The sequence below is a fragment of the Anastrepha ludens genome, chromosome 4, assembly GCF_028408465.1.
Source record: "Anastrepha ludens isolate Willacy chromosome 4, idAnaLude1.1, whole genome shotgun sequence".
In the NCBI taxonomy this organism is placed as follows: domain Eukaryota; kingdom Metazoa; phylum Arthropoda; class Insecta; order Diptera; family Tephritidae; genus Anastrepha; species Anastrepha ludens.
This window is the reverse complement of record NC_071500.1, coordinates 14748133-14771752: the sequence shown is the minus strand read 5'-3', so window position 1 is coordinate 14771752 and position 23620 is coordinate 14748133. Positions and strand designations below refer to the sequence as shown.

The 23620-nt window shown below is 36.5% G+C and overlaps 1 protein-coding gene across 2 annotated transcripts in view; it reads left to right on the top strand.

Annotated features, from left to right (window-relative positions):
- The first annotated feature begins 37 nt into the window (after positions 1-37).
- The window catches only part of LOC128862114 (protein ECT2), a 58990-nt gene continuing 35407 nt past the window's right edge, over positions 38-23620 (top strand). The window contains exon 1 of one of the 2 annotated variants that reach the window (XM_054100556.1): positions 38-808. In XM_054100556.1, coding sequence (XP_053956531.1) covers positions 778-808 — 31 coding nt within the window. In that variant the 5' untranslated portion in view covers positions 38-777. The remainder of the gene's footprint in view (positions 809-23620) is intronic. The other variant, XM_054100558.1, reaches the window with a different exon arrangement.

The following is a 23620-nucleotide window of genomic DNA, read 5'->3' as shown; positions in this document are numbered from 1 at the left end:
TGACGTTTATGCGTCCGTTGAGTTTTGATTTTGCATTATTTCGCGCCGTAGTTGTCGTTGTCGTTGGTGTTGGTGTCGCTGTCGCAGTCGCTTAAATTTTATCGTCGCGCAGCGTCATTGTTATTTTTCATATTTAATTTTACTCATTTTGGAATTTTGCGTATACAACGGCGAAAAGTGATTTTCTTAGTTGGAAACGCAAAATGAGGACTCTTTCCATTATTTGTAGTGTGAGTGCGATAAAAAATTAGAAAAAGTACTTACATATGTGACAAATTGAAAAAGTAAAAATAAAAAAGAAAAAAACAACCCGAAAAGTTTATCTGAATGTAAACTGTGGATTTTCGCATACGGGCAAGAACAAAAGGCAGGAAGATTTTGCGCGCCCTTGAAGCTGTTCGCGCAGCAGCAAAAAATATCGAAAAAGTGTTACAGTGAAGTGTAGTGAATCAATTTATGGTGCAAATATTTTGAAATGAGGTTTTTATACTCAATACACAACAATTTGTTCACTACAAAATATTGGTAGTTCTAAGCGCCTGGTGTGTGTCGGTTTTCCATCTACGCTACGAAAGATATCGTCCGCGGGGTAACAGCTGGTGCTGTAGTGTGCACAGCCAACCAACCAACGCTAATGTTTATGAGTTTCTGGATACGACATTTACTGTGCGATTTCGGAGTTATATTTATACTACTGTACGCCATTTGAAAAACAACAAATCCAAATAAAAAATACTCGTAAAATATTTTTTAATATACTTAGATTATAAGAGCAAAATGGAGACAATTGACGAACAGTCTAAAAGTGGTAAGTGGTGAATCAACATTTATAGATATGTGTGGATAATAGTAGCCTAATTGTGTTCCGTTAAAAAACGAACTTCTTGATTTTAAGTTCTGAAATAACTACGTCACCTGTCCAAGCAACTCGGCACATACAATAATGATGGAATACTCCACATTGTGCGTCACATATATACATACATGCATCACATGTCTGCGTGGAGAAGCTATACGAGGGTTGCTCTTTACAATTCTGGCCGAACTGGAAAAATAAATATTAAAAACGGTTTTATTCTTTTACAAAATTTTTAAAAATATCAATCAGATGAATGTATTCGTTTGAACCAATTTTCGAAGCATGTGACTGGACGCGTTTCCAGGTCTTTGTTTTTTAGATTGTGTGCGTTCCAACAAACACGAAAACACAATTTCTACCACAAGGCGATAATGCCAAATCCTTTTGATTGTCGTCATATTTATGCCTAAGGATGCTTCAATCTCGCGGTATATGACAACGATATTGCTTAATCATTTCCCGCACAGCATCGATGTTTTCGGGCGCAGTAAAGATTGTTGGACGACCTTCCCTTGGGAAAAGGTCGGTGAGCGAACAGCGATCCCGCGTAACTTCATTGTACCAGTGTGTTATGGTACTTTTTCGCCGTATGAAGTTTTCATTTCGTCCATGCATTCTTGCCTTGTTAAGTCACAACACAAATTGTAAAGAATAATCGTTTATGATAAGATATGTCACACTTTGCCATGCAAACGTCAGATGGCGCCTGACAAGACTGGAAGCGCCCGTTCCCACGACAGTCGGTTCTACATTCCCGGAACGACCGGATTTATATCCGGCCAAGGACTGTCACTTCAGCAGCATTCCCCATATATGTATGGGGAACGTTTATGCTGCTACAACAACAACAACTACTACTGGAAGCGCCCAAAACCAGTTTTGCATAACTTGGTTGTCTAAAGTAGTGACGGCGGGCTCTTCTCCCAATTGCAATACTATCGTGTGCTTATTACATATGTTTAGTCGTATAAGTATAAATAATGAGAATTCTGGCAAAGATAAACCAATTTATAGACACTTAGATCCATAAAACCAAGGAAATGCTCTATGTGGGAACATATTTTGATATACACAATTAGACGATCATAGCGAAACGAAAAATAACGTATGCAAGTTACAAGTTATAATTTCTAAATTGCATCCATGTTTAGAAATCGCTTTGGGAATACTGAATTTGAAATTTACTGCAGCAGGTGGTGCGTACATACATATGTACATATGTATGTATGTATGTAAGTGCTTTAATGAATATTTAACTTATGTGGAGTATATATGTGTAATGCATACATAATACACATATACCTGCATAAATACAGACAAACAGTTATAAGATGATAACTTAAGATTTAGTTATCTGAAAAATGCATTTATATCTAATAGATTCTATAAGTTCAGCAAAATATGAGAGTACATAGAGAGTCTGTATGAATTGCTTTAATATGTAATATAATATGTTTTTTACATAGTACACCTTCTTCTTGGTCTGCGTATCCATGCTGGATGTTAGCGATTACATATTAACATTTTGTTGCTTTTAGCTATACGGTTATCAGGTCATGTTAATAATAATATTACTCTGTTTCTCTCTGTTTCTGTTAGGTCGCCAATTGCGTTAAGACTTGTGCACTCATTGATGTTGTCAAGCCAAGCAGCTATAAATGTGTGCACGCAAATAAGCGATCTTACCAGCGCAGGCAGAACAAAAAAAAAATAAATAAATAAATAAATACCTAGGTTTATAATTATATATGCATAACATTTTTATATATTATATTGTATAAATACCTTTTTTTGTACGTAACAAATTGTATACAGAAATATGTATACATTTATAACCGCAAAACTTTTTTTTTTACCCAAAACAACGTCATTATTCTATTAAAAAAAATTCGAGCATTTTTCGCTGATTTACGTAAGAGATCGTCGCGAGTATTCACTAAATTAAAAAAGTCCGCAAAACACGCTGAACATCAGAATCGAAATGGAAAAATAACATAAAATCACTTATTTCTTTGGAGCGTACGAGAACGGTTATGGGTATTTGTGCATAAAAATACTTATAGGAATGCGGGTACCAGATTTAGATACTAGATGTATGAATTAAATGCCCACATATAAATCAAAAATAATCTCTTATCATCGGAATTTGTCTGTTGGCTTTGAATTTTTAGCACAATTTTAGACTGCAAAAAACGAAGGATGTATTTCTGTGTACTATATATTTATATGTATGCACTATATGTATGAATAACAAAAATTTGTTTGCCACGGTCGATGCTGATCGCAATATTTGCTTCTTTTTCCGAACATCGATCGCTTTTTCTCATTGGGTCGAGTGCTAAATATCACTAAAAGTAGTAAAAGGTTTTACTATTTTGGCTTCACTCCTGACATTGTCTTATTTGGCGCAATTTTTTCTTCAAGAGTCTATATACACATACATATGCACATCTACATTTAAGTAGAATTACTCCTGCCGAATACAACAACAAAATCGAACACAACCTATATGTGCAGCACAACAGAAAACTAACAATTGGCATTTCGGCGTAAAGCCCGGGAAACAGACAGGTTGGCTGCAAGTACTCCATGAAAGTACGCATGAGTCATAAACCTGTCCTCTAGTCAAATATTGTAATGAGTCGTTGAATTTTTCATATCGACTATGTTCTACATGTAAACATACACACATAACTACCTATAGTGCCGTATGAGCATTGCTTTCTTGCAACTTCTTTGGCTAATTTCTTTTAGCATGCATTTCACACTAAAAACCTGCTTTCGGTTTGCTGTATGCTTAGGATGTAGGTAAATTTTAAAAGGAGTATGTGCACAGAAAAAGAAAAGATTCGTAACAGTTAATGTGCAATGAAGAAAATCCTAAGCACTGCAGATACATAACTATTTATGTACATACATACATATAGTAACTGTGGGGGGCGAAAAAACTTGCATATATGTATATACATACCATATATCGTTGGTTGTTGTCATAAACATTCTCATACATACATACATACACATGCACATACTTATGAATTCTACTTATAATATTGCAGAGTGGGCAAAATGCGCATAAAATAACAGTTGGAGGAATGAAGCTGTAGTGGCAATCCTTGGTTTCAGTAGTTACAATCCAGTTTTGAGGAAGCAGCATGGTTAGGTTTTTGTGACAGTCGGTTTATAATGCGTTCACATATGCATTAATCGCCTATAAATCCAGCAAATTAATATACGCCTTCACATATGGCAGATTACCTGCAAAATTGACAATCAGCTGTCAATGCTGCTTTGAGAGGGTTTTCTTCATAGAAATCATTTTGGTGGAATATTTCGGTGTTTTTGGTTTCTTTAATTATTACTGACGATTTGAAGAAAATACAAGGAGAAATAATAGCTAATTTAATGGCACAATTGGGTGCTAATAATAAAAAGTTAGCGGAAATCCTTATGCGACGTTTACTGAGGTTGCAAAAAATTATGGCAGCAATTCGCATGCGAAATTCGATATTACATTGATAATAAGAGGACAAAGCGTTTGTGGACACACGCTTTTTTCTGTAATATGAATGCATAATTAATAATATTTAACAAACATTTAACTAAAATTATTTCTACAAATCTATTTTCTTTGCCGGCGTCCATTTCATTTAGTTTTTATTTTGATGTTTCTCTTCACATTCGTAGTAATAATTATCGATAACACAGAAAACACAGGGTTGTATGTCCAAAAGTATGATTATTATCTAGGACTATATTATAATCTCAGATTTTGTGAGAGAAATTTTGCATGGGAAATCGCGCTTTTTAATTACGGATTTTGAGTTAAGCACGAAAAGTAGATCATCTACTTATATGTGAACGTATTATTAGTATAGCTAATTCACGTAGACCGTCGTGGTACCACTGTGTAACACGTGAACCTCAGTGTGTATATATTCATCATGGAACCATTTCGACGCTCTTATGAAGCGTAGGATAGGATTTATCTCAACATCGGGTAGTTCCGTAAGAGAGTCAAAAGAGTATTTTCCTAACAACCTCGCTCTACTCCTAGTTAAAGCTGGACAATTACAGAGGAAGTATTATACTGTTTTTTCCTCTTCCTCGACTCTACAACTGCTGCAGTATTCGTAAGAAAATACTCCTAGCCTAGAACAATGCCTACCTACCAGCCAATGACCGCCTCACACAAGACATGACTTGCGAGATGTTCTCTCTTGAGAGGTTAAGGGGTTAGGGGTAGTCAGACGCCCGAAAAAATGGGGATTTTCAATAATTTTGTTTTGTTAGTCAATTGCTTTATTTTACTAAAATAAAAACATAGCATTAATACATCATGTTTCGACTTGACTGTAGCGAAATTTAAAAAAAAAAATTAATAATTGTAAAAGTTATCGCTGTTTGTGTGCTCCACACGTTTCTCCAGAAGTCCCTTGCAGTGATCATCACAAGTCCTTGGAGATTCATCTAAAATCAATCCGACAAAAGAAATTAGTTTTATTAATAGATAATCTTGTGCGTGATCGAAGCTTTTTTTCAAAATTAACAATATGGTTGCCTCATAATATTTTTCAGATTATCGAGAAAAAAACCGACAATTGATGAAAAAAAAATCGAAATTTTTGAAAAAAAAGTAAGAATTCTTCTATCAGGTACGAGATTTTTATGTGTTTCAAAAGCAGTATAACGGTTTTTAAGTTACCGTGATCATCGGTTCAAAAAACATAGTTTTGAGAAAAACACATTTAAATTTCATAATTGGTTGTTATTCCCTGACCAATTATGAAGAGAAACTGAGTTATCCGGTTAAAATATATTCATTTTCCAGGTTTTTACATGAAATCTACGAAAAAGTATTTTTTTCCCATGCAAAATACATGGGATATTTCAAAGCCCCGGCGGCACCATTAAATATGGTCTGATTAAAAAAAAAAAAAAATACGGGTCTTTTTATTTTTCATTCTTTACTATTTTGGGGGGCGGCAGCATACAAATTTTTTTTGGACCACCCTAATATGTAAGTAGTATCGAGTATTTTTTTAAGAGCATATTTTTTTTTTTGTGGGAACAAAAATTCAGTCAGTATTGGTCGATAGCGCTCGCCATTCACCGCAACGGCAGCTCCTTCCTCGTTTCGAAAGAAGTAAGGACTGATGATGTCGCATTGCTCTATGAACTTTGTCAACATATTTTTTTTTTTTTTTTTTTTTTTCAAAGTAAATTTTCACAATTTAGTGGAAGCCATGCTCGGACGTTAAACGATTCGTGATGACTTGCCAAGCTTTACTGCACAGAAATGCCAACACAGCTGACCAATCTCAGCTGTCAAACCATAGTTATCGATGTCATGCATATTTTTCGCCGATAAGTATTTTAAATCTTTTTTTTTTATTCTAAAAAGACTCAGGCAAAATGTTGTAAATTTAAAATGGCCATAGCAAAGAAATTTGACCAAATAATGCAAAACGATTTTAAGGTTTTACTATACGGGCGTAGGTATTTCGTCCTGCGTTGGAATTCTTGCTTTCCCAAAAATGCTGTTGCACAGTGCTTATAAAGCATATAATTAGTTCAATGTTTTGTCGGACTGAATATTGAATATTTGGGCGTTTTTTTTGTATATAATTACACGGAGTGAAAAAAATTTAATGGTAGTTTATGTTTTCTTAAAATAACTATTTATTATTTATTTTTATTCTTCAGAATAAGATTTTTTCGTTCAAGAGATAATAGTGCCAATAATAGGCACCAACCCAAAACGTTTCGTCGGACAATATGCATTTATTTCTATGGCATATTTTGGAGGCAGTTTTGAATCGGAGTTTCATAAGTTCATAGTTTCATAGTTCACAAAGCTTGGATTTCAGTTTGTAAATTTCGAAAAATTACATTGTACACGTGTATATGAAGGCGCCAATGAATCCCCCTCCTCAATTAAATCACGAAAACATGAACATCTTACTCTTACGTACACACACACACACGCTTATTTGTAAAAATGAATTAAATCGCACTGGCATTGCATCGAATAGAATGAAGTGTCAGTTATTCAGTTAGCAAAGTAATTCGGTTGCCTTTGTAAACCATCGTTAAATTGCTCTTCCTTCACTCGTGTAATTTGGCAGTGTGCCAATAAATGAAACGTAGGGAATTTCTGTAATAAAAACTAAAATTTGCTGCATGAATGTGTGTACGTGTGTACGTGTGTATGTATGAATGCGTGTATGGCTTTCTATTCTTGTTCGATTTCATTAATCTGCAGTCGCATGCGTTGGTAGTGAGTAATCAAGTGGAACTTGGCCGAATAAATAAATATTCATCATTAACAAAATAACAAATTAAACCCACACACTTTTAAATTTACAAGTTGGATGACCAAAATTATTTTACGAAGTAGGTAACACTATTCTAGTGGGCAAAAAAAGCCGAACTTTGCCGATTTGTCTTGTGTGTGTGAAATACTTAGATCTATTTTCAGAGGACTGGTTAAAATATTCTGAGGTATGAACATTTTTTCAATGTCCTCACGATAAAGCCAATCTTTTTAACGAAATTTATTGAATTTCACTTGAAATTATCGTAATTAAAAGTCCATTTTTTGAAGTAGACTTATCCTATTCGTTCGTGTGCGTTAATTTTTTCGCATTTTATAATTATGATAATTCTGAAATTGAATGAGTTATAAAACTGGATTTTCGAAATTTTTTTTTAAATTCCATACCTGCGTTCACGTGGTAAAAAACGCTCGTCAACGCATATAGCGAGAGTTAAACTTCGGAAAGTGACAGTCACAAGCGGTAGCCAGGAACTTCGCAGTTCATGTCTCACTCGAGCTCAATTAGAGCACTCCCCAACTCAACGACGTAAATGAGCAGTGGACAATAAAGGCCTGTAAAAGGCCAACGACAGTCGGTTCTACGTAACCGGTTCGACCGGGATTTATATCCGGCCAAGGAATGTCGCTTCAGCATCATGCAACGTACATGCATGCTTATGCTGCTACAACAACAGCAACAACCGAGCTTACACAGTCACACTACGGTCGGCCGCAACAAGCGCCTCGACGGAGCGATATCGCGAGTTAAGGAGGGCAGAGAAGAATCTTTTCTGGCACAAAAAACGGGATGCGGAAACACCTGAGTAGAAAAGATTTGAGATGCTAGACGATAGGAACATGATCCGAAGTGCCGGGCGCCAGATCGAAGGTTTTAAAGCCGGGATCAATTCCGGTAAAGACGAAATCAACGATCTGGTGACGGATAACCAAGTCACCCTTAGGTTATGGAGGAATCACTTCTGCCAGTCATTTAATGGTGTATGTAGCAGCGTGGATGCGGAAATAGACACCGATGCCTCAGTTGCTGGCGATGTAATCGTCGTACCACCAGCCATTAGGGGACTCAAGAACAACAAAGGCTCTGGAGCCGTAGTCATCATACAAGCTTTATTGCCATTAACACATTGTGTACGGGACACGTACTAGCACGTTTTCTGACCGTTGATACTAGTATGGGTTAGTGTAACGGCACAATATTATATTTCAATCTAAAATATATAAAGTTTAGGTTAAAACATTAAATAATTTTTGATTTATTGAGATTTAACTGAATAACTAAATATGCGTGCAAAATCCATGCACATCCATGTATAAATTGTGTTAAATAGGGTGGACATAATGAGAAACTTGTGAAGTGATTTTTGCTCATCAATTGCCTAATTGTCCAAAGTAGGTACCACTTGTTGGCAAGAGAGATTCTCGGTTGGATTTTCGGAAAACGAGATATGTATAATAAAAATATAAATACAAATAAAAATATATATAAGTAAAATAAAAAAATATATAAATAAAATTAAAAAAAATATATAAATAAAATAAAAAATGTAATTAAAAAAATATAAATAAAAAAAAAAATAATAAAAAAAATATAATTTAAAAAAATATAATTTAAAAAAATATATAATTAAAAAAATATATATAATTAAAAAATATATATAATTAAAAAAAAAAGTACAATTAAAAAAAAAAAATAAAAAATAAAATAAAAAAAAAATAAAAAAAAATAATAATAAAAATATATTATGTATAATTCAAAAAACATATGATTAAAAAAATATAATTAAAAAAATATAATTAAAAAAAAATAATTAAAAAAAAAATATAAGTTAAAAAAATATAATTAAAAAAATATATAATTAAATATATATAATATAATTATAATAATATAATGAAAGGAAACCGTTTTCTAAGCATAGACGTCGTTTAAGTCTTACACCTAAATATTTTTAAGCATTCAAATCGTTGTATAACGTGAGGAGAGAACGTTTTTCTTTCATGAAATTAATTTACTTACTAATTACAACTATGAATATACCATCAATTTGAAAAAAAAGTACTATTAATTTCTTCTGCTTCCTCAGTAGTCTAGCGTAAGTGCTCTAGCCTGTCATCTCAGAGGTCATTCGAATCACACGTAAAGCACGGTCCTCGCACGGTTCCTCGCACTTTTCGAACATTCCTTGTTTTTCTAAAATAAAGTAAAAATCTCATTCCTCAAACTCAAAAACTTATCCTTTCCATCCTTACTCCCGCACAATAGTCAGCGCATTATTTGCACTGTGGCTGATAAAACAAGGAAAAACAAAGAAAAACACGCAGTTACACATTACATCAGTGGCGCCAGCAAGAGCAAGCGCGCAACCGCGGTAATAGCGCAGACACACCAAATTTAGCGAAGTCCTCAACCATCTGTGCGATGCTTCTGGCAGAAAAATGTGAAACACAGATGGCGCTCCAAGCAGCAAGAAGGCGTTGTTTCTGGACAGGTGGACATTTCCGCTATTTAGGACTGGTGGCGGCAGGCTAATCATCTACCCTGACAGAAAGCAAAATAGATTAACGAAACCAACGCAAGACATCTTGTCGAGGCTCATGCTCCCGAGAGGAGTGAACAAGGAAAAAAAATTTCTTCTAATAAAATTCGGTGTCTCTGAAGCTAATAAATCGTTAAGGCGGCAGCTCCTATAGACAACGAGTTTTTCAATCATTTTTTGAGAAAAACTGAGAGTATTTATTATCTTAAAATAAATGATTAATTATATCATATTATACGTATTAATATTCATGTTTAAGGGGGGAAGCTAGTCTAGAATTTTGAAAAAATCGAAAAATTTTTTTTTGTCTTAAAAGGTGCTTTAGGGTCTTAGAAATAATATACCAAATGAGGGATGTCAGCAAAAATGTCTAAATGCCCAAATTTTTCATTCGACGGCAGTGCCTCGCAGGTATGCCCCGAACGCTACTTACAACTTTAAACGCGTTTTTCTCGAAATCACTTTTTTTAAACTGGCCGAAGACATAACTCGAACAAATCTTTACCGATTCTTACGAAATTTTGACAATACATTCGAAATACCTTTCTCCGGAGACGTACGTAGGATTTTTTATTTATATTACATAGTTTTTTTTTTAATCAACAATTTTATGTCGTTCTTTATAGTGAAAATTGTAACTTTTTGTTCAAACGTGCACCATTTCGCGAAAAAACAAAATATCGAAAAAATCCTACGTACGTCTCTTTCTGTTGTTATATAGAAACTAAAAAAATTTTATTTTCTGATCCAGGACAAAAATTAAGGAGTTTACGTCTTCGGCAATGGACCCACTAGAAAAAAAGGCGCCTTAGGAGAACTGCTGGACAGCGGCCATTTTGAAATTAATTCAGACGAAAAATTTTGTATTTGTACCATGAAAGCTATATTATTAAACCTATTTCACAGATTTTCGATTGATTCCTTTGTTGAGTCAAAATAAATTCATAAAATATGCCCATTTTTTGCGCTCTAGACCAGCTTCCCCCTTAAATGAATATACAAATATTTTTTTGAAATAAAAAATAAACAAATGGCGGCGCTACAGCTACTCAAACGCGAGTGTGCATGTGTCGTGCGGCGGGAAAGTTGCAGGTCGCAATTTTCATCAGAAACCAAAAACCCAAAAAATTTTTTATTATAGTATAGTGAGAAATTCAACAATTTTTCGCTAATTAAAAAAAAAATTTTTTTCTTGGAAAAACAAATTCACTTTAGATTGTTTAAAAAGTGGGATAATCATAACTTTCTTAAGGTTTTTTAGGTTCAACTAGAAGAGAATTTAGTTCCGAGTACAATCAATGTTATCTCGTTTCGATAGGACGTTTAACTTTTTCCCTATCTTTCCCGCCAATTAGGAAAAATCGTAAAAATAAAAAACCGAGAAATCGCACTTCGAGCGATCTGGTCACGCGCATACCTGCTGGACGCTTGCTCACAATTTCTTCTGTAACACCGAAAATATTTTGAATTTGCTTCGGAAATTTTGAGGACACATTCTTCGATAGTTTGGGAAGACATTTATGCAAACAAAAAAAATTATTTTTTGAAGCCTTTAAAGCAGGCAAGCCCCTTAACTTGCGCCGTGGAATGTGCAGCCTCTTATAAATAACTGAAATCAACCAGACAAAAATTTTTTCAATAAAATAAGTTTTTTCCGCTTTGTATTTACCTATTTTTAACGAAAAAAAAAAATGAAAATTTGAAGTGAAAAAGAAAAAAATTAAACTTAAATTAAATCAAACAATATTTTTAGTGATAATTAATATAAAATGAATATAAAATATAAAAACTGCTCTGACGGCAGTCTTTACTTTGTTTATTGTTTCTCATCTCCCTGAACAGGCCTATCTTGAGTGTTTAAACCCGTATGCAATAATAAAGCAATCCTATTCGCAAGCTTATATTGCACCATATACGAAAGTATGTGTGCATGTAGGTGACTTAAGCCTAAGAGTACAAGTGTTTGGGTGGGTGTGTATGTCAAAATACGTGAGCAAGAGTTATCATTGCCTTTCCACTGTCAAATGTCACAAATTGTCATTTCACTTGATCTTTCTATTTCATTGTTGTCTATTATATTTTTGTTTACTATGCACTTCCAAGTGTGGCACATATGAATGTGTGTACATATGTACATATAAATGCTGGGACGTCCATATGCTGAATTATTTGCTTTGCAATTTTCAAATTAAATATTGTGCAACGGACGGCGGGCCAGTCGCTCAGTAGCTGCACGATTAGTTGCTGAGAGCGAAAGATGAAGATGTGCGACCACAGCTCGTCATTGCACCAGAAAATCGTATGAGCGGCACAATATGATTGCAAATGCGGTCTGATATGATGGCTGTTTGCTTGTTGCTAGTCGACGATTGTCTGAGCTGGTTGCTTTCCACCCGCCAGTTGGCTTACATGGGGGGCCACCTCCTGCGTCTTGTAGCTTTGAGTTTAATTGGATTAGCCGCGGGATGTATTATATTAAAGGCTTACTTACTTGGCTGGAAGAATAGCTGGTGCATGAACGTACCTTTGTATGTGTGTGCATGTATGTGTACATGCAGATGAGTGTGTGCGAGATTGTTCGCGCACATTGGATGGATGCTATGGAAATAGCCACCTACTTGTGGTCTAACTTCTGGGAATAATCAAGTTGAAGTCTGTGAGATGAGAACTGTTCATTAGTGGTGTATGAATGCACTTTCTCTAAATGCTTTCTCGTGCCTTTAATCGCATTATGATCCTTGACTTGCGACTTGTGCCCCAATTAAAATACTATCAGCAAAGAAATTGCTGATTGGCTAAATGTCTGGCAGCTCTGCAGATATTTAAGCAAATATTATTTCAATCAAATAGGCACATACAGATATACACATGTACTCATATATATGTGCATGTATGCATTTGAACTTCTTCCATTAAGATTGGCAGTGTCTGAAATTATTGAAAGTGTGATTATGCATGCAAATATGTAAGTATGTATGCCGTGTGCAGATGAATGTTTACATACACATATGCATGCATGCATGTATGTGTAGACGAATGCAAGCATTTGCATAGTTCATTCCGTGTTGAATAAGCACTTGATTTAGTATCTTTGAAATGCAGTAGCATTGGAATGATTTGCGCAATTCTCAAGATGCTTCAATAATTGATCCCTGCATTGGCAATCTAAAAGGCAATGCACAAGAAACACACATTATTACTACAATAACAGCACAAAAACACAAAAGAACGTGCAATAAATTCTACAAATGCAAAGAAAATATTTTTGCTGGCCAACAATTCAATTGCTCTGCGGAATGTGAACTACGTAGATACGCACATACATTCTGTCAAAAAAATATCGGGAATTGTTCATTTAAAAAGCGCGCGTTACACTAAATTTTTTTTTGCTGGAATTTGGTACAACTGTCCTCTATAGTATCGCAGAGTTTGAAAATGTTGCAGAAAACCGATGGCGAGTGTGCTTTATCAAAAACACGGGTCTTCAAAGAGAGAGTATAAGGCTTCTGTAGAGGGGCGAGAAGGCGTGGAAGATTTGCCCCGATCTGGTCGCCCATCAACGTCTTCAATGGATGAAAACGTCGACAGAGTCAAGGAAATGGTGCTGGAAAACCATTCCAGCCATCATTTAAGTTTGAGGGAGGTAGCTCGTGACCTTAGCGTTTCTCACGAAACAATTCGCAACATTTTACATCAACAGTTGGGCATGAGACGCGTGGCTGCTTGACTTGTTCCAAGAGAGTTGAATTTCTTTCAAAACATTCATCGGAAGAAGGTGGCTGACGTGCTTGAGTAAGTGAATTCAGACCCAAAGTTTATCCAGCGCATCATAACGGGTGTTAAGATGTGGGTATATGAGTTTGACATGCAAAGCAGTCAACAGGCGGCTGAATGGCGCTATCCACATGAGCCGAAACCCAAAACACCACGTCAAAGTCGGTCAAAAGTGAGTCATGCTACTCGTTTTCTTTGATTATCGTGGTGTTGTGCACTCTGAATTCGTTCCAAATGGTTCTACGGTAAGTGAAGGATGTTATTTGGAAGATATGCAACGTTTGGGAGAGAATGTGCCTACGAAACGGCCCAAGAAAACTCATGGATCTTGCACCATGTTAACGCACCGTCTGACAAGGCTCATTTTGTGAACAATTTTTTAACCAAAAACTCGACAAATATCATTTAATATTCACCGAACTTAGTCCCCTGTGACTTTTTCCTTTAAATTACCACTCCGCGGACGCCGCTTTGAGTCGATAGAGGCCATCAAGGAGAATTCGCTGAAGGAGCTGAAGAAGCTGAAGAAGATCTCAAACGCGTTTAAAAGGTCCTTTGATGACTGGATTAATCGTTGGCATATGTGTACATATTGCTTCGAATGGAGCCTATTTTGAAGGAGACAAAATACATTTTTGATGATTAAACAATTATTTTGCGTTATACTGAACAATTCCCGGTACTTTTTTGACAGAATGTACATATGCAAATGCGAATACTTCCGAACATGTGCTTTATACGGAAAAAATTGGCAACATCGCATGGGGAAATTGTCAATTGACTTCAGACTTACACCTTCATGTAATTATATAATATTATTGAGCAGGCCGTAGAACTGCATACCCAGAAGTTTTTTAAAAATTCTGATTAGATTGTCTTAATGACAATATTTTGAAATTTCTTAACTTTTTGTGAGTTTCGTGCAAAGTTTGGTTTATTGACTTATAAGGTTGACTCCGCTATACAATGCACTATATTTTTATAAAAAATTAACGAACAAAATTTAGCATTAAAAATATTGATACTATTGTACATACACTGAAGAGCAAAACTGTAACAAAATGTAATACTTTCTATTTCAACACATTTTGTTTAGACATGTTTTAACAAATGAAATATTTTTTTTGCATAACTTTATTGGCATGTATGTACTCTCTCTCTCAAACCGGTTTGGTGTCAATGCAACAACAACAACACTAGTAGCAAGCAATAATGCAAATAAAGACAAATGTTACAGTTTTGCACTCAACCCATTTTTTATTTTTTACAATAAATAAAATAAATATTAATAAGATGTCCAATATCCTTTGGATTTTTTCAGCTCGTGGATACGATTGGGCATACTTCGTGTATACCTCAAGACAAAGTCAGTCGGAATAGCATCCCATACATCGCATGTTCGCTCCCACAGCTCATTAACTCCACTGGGCGGACTTGAATATTCGGCAAGCTTCGATTTTACATGACTGCATAAATTTTCGATTGGGTTCATGTCCGGTGATTGTGGAGGCCACTTCAAGTTACGAAATTTTTGGCGTTGCATCCAATTTCGTACAACATGTGCGGTGTGCTTAGGGTCATTGTCTTTCTGAAAAATTACTTTTTCAGCAGCAAGACCCATACTTTCCACTACACCCGGCAGATTTTGTTGCAATATGGCCAGGTATTCCTCTTTCCGCATTATACCGTCTATTCGTACTAAAGGACCCACACCATTTTTGGAAATGCAGCCCCACACCATAATGGAGCCACCACCATGTTTTACTGTCTGCTTGATGTGAAGTGGCTGGACTGCATTTGGGTCTTTAACCCAATACCAGGCCCGACCATCTGACTGAAATCGATTGATTTTGGTTTCATCAAACCAAATAACCTGCAATCGTTTTGAAATTTTATGAAAAAAGGTCTTTTATAATCCATTTATAAAGGCGTACCTGATCCCAATCTTCAACTGTCCAGCTTTGGTGAGCCGCAAAAAAATCCCGCCTCAACCGCACATGTCTTTTTGTCAGCATTGGCTTGGTTTTCTTCTCCGCTGCCTTTAGCCCTAGTTTTGACAGGCTGCGCCTGGCTGTCCACTGACTGGCATCAATATCCAGCATCTTTAGTGCTTCTTTGGGAGTGACCGCCTTGCTGCTTGTTACCAAATTTGCCAGATGGCGGGCATCGCGGTTGCTTATATTCCTTGGCCGGCCTCCTTTGTTACTGGGAACAGCGTCTGGTACATTTTTCCGCAGCCTTTGCACAGCCATGTGGCTCACTTCGAATTTTTTAGCTATTTTTCTTATAGACTCGCCCTTCTTCAGCAAATCAATTATTTGGCGTTGTACTTCCCGATTTAACATTTTGTCTTATTCACGGTCACGTTTATAATAATTAAAAATCCACCAAATATATAATTACGAGAAAAATAACGGAAAATTTGAAAATTAAGAGTGAGTGCAAAACTGTAACATTTGTCTTTATTTGCATTATTGCTTGCTACTAGTGTTGTTATTGTTGCATTGACACCAAACCGGTTTGAGAGAGAGAGTACAAACATGCCAATAAAGTTATGCAAAAAAAATATTTGATTTGTTAAAACATGTCTAAAAAAAAATGTGTTGAAATAGAAAGTATTACATTTTGTTACAGTTTTGCTCTTCAGTGTATAAAGATAAAGTTCATTGATTATGTAAGCACAAGTACAGCCCGGTTCACTTGATTGGAGGCAATAATTTTTCTGGAAGAAAATGGTTATTAAAGCAACCGTATTTGATCTAGCAACACAAGAGTTTCTTATAATTCAAGTGAAGACTGTACTTTCCTCGAAAATAAACCGGCATCAAAATATTATTCTCACACGGTATTTTGCAGCAGTAAAACTTCAGCAGTTGTAATATTGTGCTTGATTTATAGGTTCACTTAAATAGAGACACTAACCAAATAAAAATAATAATAAATGTTCGAAATTTTGTTTTTTCTTTACATTTATTATTTAAATCTTAATATTTTGTGCTGCCATATTGTTTATAAATTACTTCGTATATACGCTGATGAATGGATTTGTACCAATTCTCCAGGTATCCTAACGAAATTTTGGATCAGGCCCTTCTAATGATTCGAATTAACGCATTTTTGTTCAAATTGTTGTCCCTTCTCATAAACTTTGCGAGCAAGCCATCCATATAGATTTTCAATATTGTTGAGATCTGAGAGATACAGTGGCCATGCTAAAGTTTCAACGTTTGGGACGCAATCCCAGTTCTGACCACACATGAAGTGTGCACAGGTGCATTATGCTGTTGAAAGATCCACTTAATAGTTCCAAATGTTTGACGTCCCTCGGGGAAAGATGATTCCAACAGAGCTTTATAGCTGAACGCACCATAGTATGATATTGCTCCCCTTAACTTAACATCACCTTCACAGCTGTGAAGTCCACTCAAGTACCGCTCTTAACCATCCCAGCCCCACCTCTCCCCGTCCTCTCCCTGCAGCTTATCGGTCTTTCTCTTTCACTTCACCTCCTTCATAATGGTATCACAAAGGACGAATCTTTCTTCGTCCAAGTGTGCTCATTCCTTGGGCAAGCATACCAACATAACCTAACCTAACCATTCCACTTTTCTTAATTCATGGAAATAGTAAATGGATCTATCCGGCGCATTCAGATTGAGCTTCTTTTTATCACTAAATAATACTTTTTTCCATTCACCGGGATCGTTATTTGTAACCGAACTTCAGGTGGTCCAAGTGGTCCCTTTTTGTGATTTTTCGTTGTTCAGATGTGGCGCTTTTAGAAGAGCCCTTCGCACGCTGGATTTGCTGCCTGCAACATTTGCCATTTTTATTAAATTTTGTTGTTCGAAAGGCGGAATTTGATGCAATCCTAAGGATTTTGCGGATTTCCTTCAGTGTCAAATCCATCGCAGTTCTGCCTTTGTAGTTCGTACCATAGGAGGCACTTTGTTTCACATGACGATCCACCACATTGGCGCTTCGATCAATCTTTTTTTTAATTTGGTGGTTTGAAATTCCCGCCGAGGCCAGGCTATCGCTTTGTCCTTATTCGCGGTTTGTTAAACCTTTCTGCTTTCTCATTTCTTTAGAATTAACAAGTTTTCGGCCAAACTCAGTGAATGCTTAAAAAACAATCCCTTTTCATAGTTTTAGTGCGCAAATAATGTATTCTAACTGAGTGCCGCTGTTGAAGTTTTACTGCTGCAAAATACCGTTAGATTGAATAATATTTTGATGCCGGTTTATTTTCGAGCAAAGTACGGTCTTCACTTGAATTGTTAGAAATCCTTGGGTTACTACATCAAATGCAGTTGCTTTAAAACCATTAGGTTAGGTTAGTCAGGTTGCTTGTTTAACACAGGTGGCACTAAGGCCCATTATGATACCTAATGTCTATGTAGTATATATCAATGGGTGGAATATGTAGGAACACCTCCAGCACTGCATGAGGCGTTGATCGGAGCGCATCTGTTATTCTTACACAAGCTAATCGTAAGAGTTTTATGAAATTCTTTATGTAGGATTGTGTCTCCACCGCCTCCCACCACAAGAAAGCTCCATAAGTCAAAATGGCTCTGATGATCGTATTGTACGCCAAGTGGTTGATATACGGTTTCAGGCCGCATTTTTTGCCAAATGTCGTCTTATAGATAAAGAGAGCATTACACGCTTTTTTCATCCATTCCTCGGTGTACTTTTCCAAGAAACCTTTGAGCCCAGAATTAGGCCAAGGTACTTAGCTTCGATCGATAGGGTTAGTGTTACTCTATCTATAGATGGTAATAGAAATTTCGGTATCTTATATCTTCTAGTGAACGGAACTAGTTCGGTTTTGGTTGGATTGACCATTAAACCGTTTGAGGTCGCTCACTTGGAGAGTTCGCTTAACGCTGATTGCATGAGTCCGCTGATAGTCGAGAGAAACTTCCCTGTCATCAGGATGACTACATCGTCCGCATAAACAACAATGTATCTTAATCCTTTTCTCGCTCATGGTAATAAGCAATTAATTTAAAACTAGGTTGCACAGTACTGGAGCACCCCCCTGTGGGGTTCTTCTGGCAACTTTTTTCCTAGACTAGTGATGCCTAAGTTCGCGGGGATAACTCTGTAAGTTAGCATATTGCCTATCCGTCGAATAATCTTTTCGTTCGTACCTTTGTTCATCAACGCTGAATTTATCGATTATGCATCAGCATAGCATCAGTGACCATCACCTTGCATAAAAATTATTGCCTCTTATCAAGTGGACCGGACTGTAAGTATCTAATATATTAGGAGTGGTTATCACACAAGTTATAATTTTAATTAACAATTCGTTTTTTGAATAACGTTGCCACTTATTTTTTAATTTAAAAAATATAGGAATTGCCTAATATTAATATAAAGTATGAATCTCTACTTTTTGAAACATCATTAGATGAAAACCGCTATCAAAAAGAGGAGCTAAAGACTTTGTAAAATTCAATCTAGATATATTAACGCGGCCGCCGTAGCCGAATGGGTTGGTGCGTGATTACCATTCGGAATTCACAGAGAGGTCGTTGGTTCGAATCTCGGTGAAAGCAAAATTAATAAAAACATTTTTCTAATAGCGGTCGCCCCTCGGCAGGCAATGGCAAACCTCCGAGTGTATTTCTGCCATGAAAAAGCTCCTCATAAAAATATCTGCCGTTCGGAGTCGGCTTGAAACTGTAGGTCCCTCCATTTGTGGAACAACATCAAGACGCACACCACAAATAAGAGGAGGAGCTCGGCCAAACAACTAACAGAAGTGTACGCGCCAATTATTTATTTATTTTTATTTTTTTATATTAACGCTGAAAAATTAGCATCCAATTAAAAATTAGATTCTGCGTAAGATTTTTGGACCTTTGCACGTTGGCAACGGCGAATATCGCAGGCGATGGAACGATGAGCTGTATGAGCTTTACGACGACATAGACATAAAGAGCCAGCGGCCACGTTGGCTGGGTCAAGCCGTCCGAATGGATACAAACGCTCCGGCTCTGAAAGTATTCAATGCGGTATCAGTTGGTGGTAGCACAGGAAGAGGAAGGCCTCCTCTGCGTTGGAAAGATCAGGTGTAGAAGGACTTGGCTTCACTTCGTGTGTCTAATTGGCGCCGGTTAGCACGAGAAAGAAACGACTGGCGCGCTTTGTTAAACTCGGCCAAAATCGCGTAAGTGGTTATCGCGCCAATTAAGAAACAGAGAATTAAAAATTCGAGATAAAAAAATTTAGATGTATAGTATACGCCACATACCTCGATAGGTGCGGTTGTCTGTCCAGCTGCATATATCCTTATTAAATAGCCTGAAAGCTTCAAGACTATCAGCACATCAAATCCCATAAAAAACTGGGATTCCGATAATACTTTTAGAAATTCAAAACCTCATATGTTGAACGGAGACAAAACTGAAAATATTTATATTATATATACGCAAGCGAAGTCGCGGGCATCACTAGTTCATACATACATATATATTTATATATATACATACATACCCCTCTAAATTCTTGTGGGAGTACTTTTTAAACCATTTAACATAATTGAAGTCAAATGATTATGCGAACTACATATTTCGTATGCACGCTATTTAATTTTTACTCTAATAGACGCTGAGCGGATAAAAGTTTTTTTGCGCGAAAAGCGTCATAAAAAGCGAAAACGACTCAATTGCCAAGTTTCGTTTGTACGAGAGACGAAAGATGTAAACGTGAGGAAAAATTGATATATTGAAGCACAAGTGGTGGAAGAAATATACCACTAAAGAGAAAAGCCAATAGTAATAATTATGAAGAACAAATAAGAAATGAGAAAGGTAATTCAGCGAAAGCGTGGAAAGAGAACAAAACGTGTAGGCCACGACTAAAGGAAAAAAAGAAGAAAATCGCTATATAATTTGTTAAGTTTGAAAGCAAGAGATTTTAAAGAAAAATACATTTTTAATGTAGTACAATGTTTTTTAAATCTATGAAAAATTACAAAGTAATTTATCTTAGGTCTATGGGAAATTTTGAGTTTTCAATGAATATGGAAATATTTGTGTAAGTTTTAAATTGAGTTTTTCATGTAGATATTCAACTAACCTGTTGCATTCCATGTTTTTCGATTTAAATTTTAGGAGTTTTACATAAAGGGTGATTAATTTAGAGGTATCGGGTTTTAAATTGAAATAAAACAACGAAAATTCAAATTGATTGGACAGTTTTTGTTATTTTTATTAGCTGTACAACTAATTAATGTCGTATATTTTTTGTTAAAAAAAAACCATTTAAGTATAAAAGTGAAAAAATATTTTATTCAAAACATTGCCCATCGGAAGCGGCAATTTTTTCCTATCTTTCAGTCAATTTATGGATTCCATCCCAAAAAACTTCTCATCTTTTGCGCCGAGAAAGTCATCAAGCCATTTTTTAATACCTTCAACATTGGTGAACCGTATTCCAGAAAGGTGATTCTGCATCGACCGAAACAAGTGGTAGTCACAAGGAGCTATGTCTGGGCTATAAGGCGGTTGAGGTAGAATTTCCTATCCGGCATTTTCCAAATAATTTTTGACCGGTACTGCAACATGTGGCCGAGCATTGTCATGATGGGAATCAATTTCTCGTGTCTGGTCACCCACTCTGGCCGTTTTTCGGCTATTGCTTACTTCAAACGTAGCAATTATTGCCTGTATAGCTCTCCCGTGATCGTCTGGTCTGATTTTAACAGCTCATAGTACAGCACACCCTTCTGATCCCACCAAATACAGAGCATTACCTTCAAACCATGAATGCTCGGCTTTGGTGTCGATTGGGCTGGTTGGCCCGGCTTCACATATGATCTTTTACGCTTTGGGTTGTCTTAATGAATCCACTTTTCATCGCCAGTGGCAATATGATGCAAAACCGATTTCTTTTTGTGCCGATTAAGCAGCATTTCAGACATGCAAAGTCGTCTCTCAGCGTCTCTCGGCTGCAATTCGTGTGGCACCCAATCTTTGCTTGTTTGTGAATGTAACCGGCTACTTTTAAACGTTTAGAAATGGCTTGTTGAGTGACTTCCTATGTTTTTCCAAGTTCTTCTCGAGTTTGACATGGATCTTGATCGTGTAATGCCTCCAATTCTTCGTCTTCAAACTTTTTTGATGGACCTGATCGCTCTTTGTCTGCTGTGTCAAAATCACCACTTTTAAATCGTGCAAACCACTGCTGACATACTGTAACCTTTGGAGCATATTCAGGATAAGCTTCTGAGAGCGAACGATGTGCTTTGTTACACTTTTATTTTGAATTAAATTGAAGAACAAAAGCAAACCTCCTCGCAAATGCTGTTTTGTTGGAACGTAATTTGACATTTTGACTGTAATAAAAAAATTAGTGTGTTTACCAATATTCACTGTGACATATCAAATTTACTTATGCTTTAACATAGAATAGCTGTCACTGTCAAAATATTGACTACATAAAAAGATATGAGGTTAGTAACAAATACGAAATTAATTAGTTGTACACCCGATATGTAGAACCATTCATGACATTTATTTGTTAAAAATCATTGAATGACTCACTAGAGGACTTCAGTCGGCATCTCGTGAATAACTTTAATAATGTTGGCTTCCAATGCCACAATCGAAGCTGGTTTATCCACAAAGCATTTAGACTTTGCATACCTCCACAAATAAAAGTGCAAAGGTGTGATATCACACGATCTTTGTGGCCAATCCATTGGTCCGAGACGAGCGATAAATTGCTCACCAAAAAACGCCGTATTGTTGGAAATATCTAAATGTGGAGGTCAGGGGTTTCAATTTGTGGCATAAAAAAAGTCGTTTATCATGGCACGATAGCTTTCGCCATTAATTGTTACACTGGCGCCTGCTTCGGCTTTGAAGAAATATGGGCGGATGATGATTCCTCCAGCCCATAGGTCGCGCCAGACTGTTATTTTCAATGTATCTAATGACTGTTCTTGACTTGCTTCGGCTTGCTCTGCAGCGCAAATACGGCAATTTAGCTTAATGACGCAACCAAAAATGGGCCTCATCTCTGAATATCATAAATTGGTCTTAAGCGCACGAGGAACTCTTTTCACAGTGATTCACATCTCCGTTGGAAGAACCAACAGCTGCTGGATGTGTCTGCGCTCGGTATTTCTAATTGGCATGAGCGAGCGCAGGGCAGAAAAAGCTGACGCGTTATTTTGCATTTGGCCAAAATCGACTCACGATTGTAGCGCCACGTAAATAAGTTAGTAAGAAATCGAAAACAAAAATACCTATTGTGACACTCAAGTTCAAAATTATTTCTAATTGAAAGCTTCTAATATTTTTTCAGCTAATTTGCGCATATCTGGAGGAATTGTCGCTGGGTGCGTACAAAGAAAAGATGGATGGTTTCTCGGGCTGTTTCTCCTATATCACGCGCTTACTTTTATTTTAATATCATATTTTATTTTATTTTAATTTACAGTGACTCAACATTTCGTGTTCTTTTGATCTCAACCCGCAGGTGTTTCGGAGCCAAACTTTTTTCTAATTTTAGCGGCATGTTTCGGATGTGGTTGTTGTAACAGCATAAAGATTCCCCATATATGTAGGGAGAATGTTGCTGAAGTGATGGTCCTTGGCCAGATATAAATCCGGGTCGTTCTGGTTACGAAGAACCGACTGTCTTGGGAAGGGAAATGTTTCAGATCACATGTTTTACTGGAAGACAGCACCCCATTTTTCCGTAATTGATTCACCCTTTCCTGGCGTTCTTTTTTCAGGATGGTTCGTTCGCATAAGACCTTGCACTTTTTCACACTTGCCAACCAAACTCCTTGACGTGCATCCTCATGTTGGTTCTACGGGACTGGGACTGTCACTCCATTACCAGTACATGGATGGAGAACGCTTATGCTGCTACAACAACATGCATCCTCAATTTATCACCGCCTCCACTGTTTTTTAATATCGCTCGAATATACATATCCTGAGCATTGGCCATGTTGTTCCATGACCATTGGCGCCCATCGTGACCAAATCGGAGCATAACAAATCGCTCAGTAAGCAGTTTCTGCTAGGGTGCTACCTGCTCGAGCCTGAGCCAACTCCCAGGTACATCAGGAGGCATTTCCTT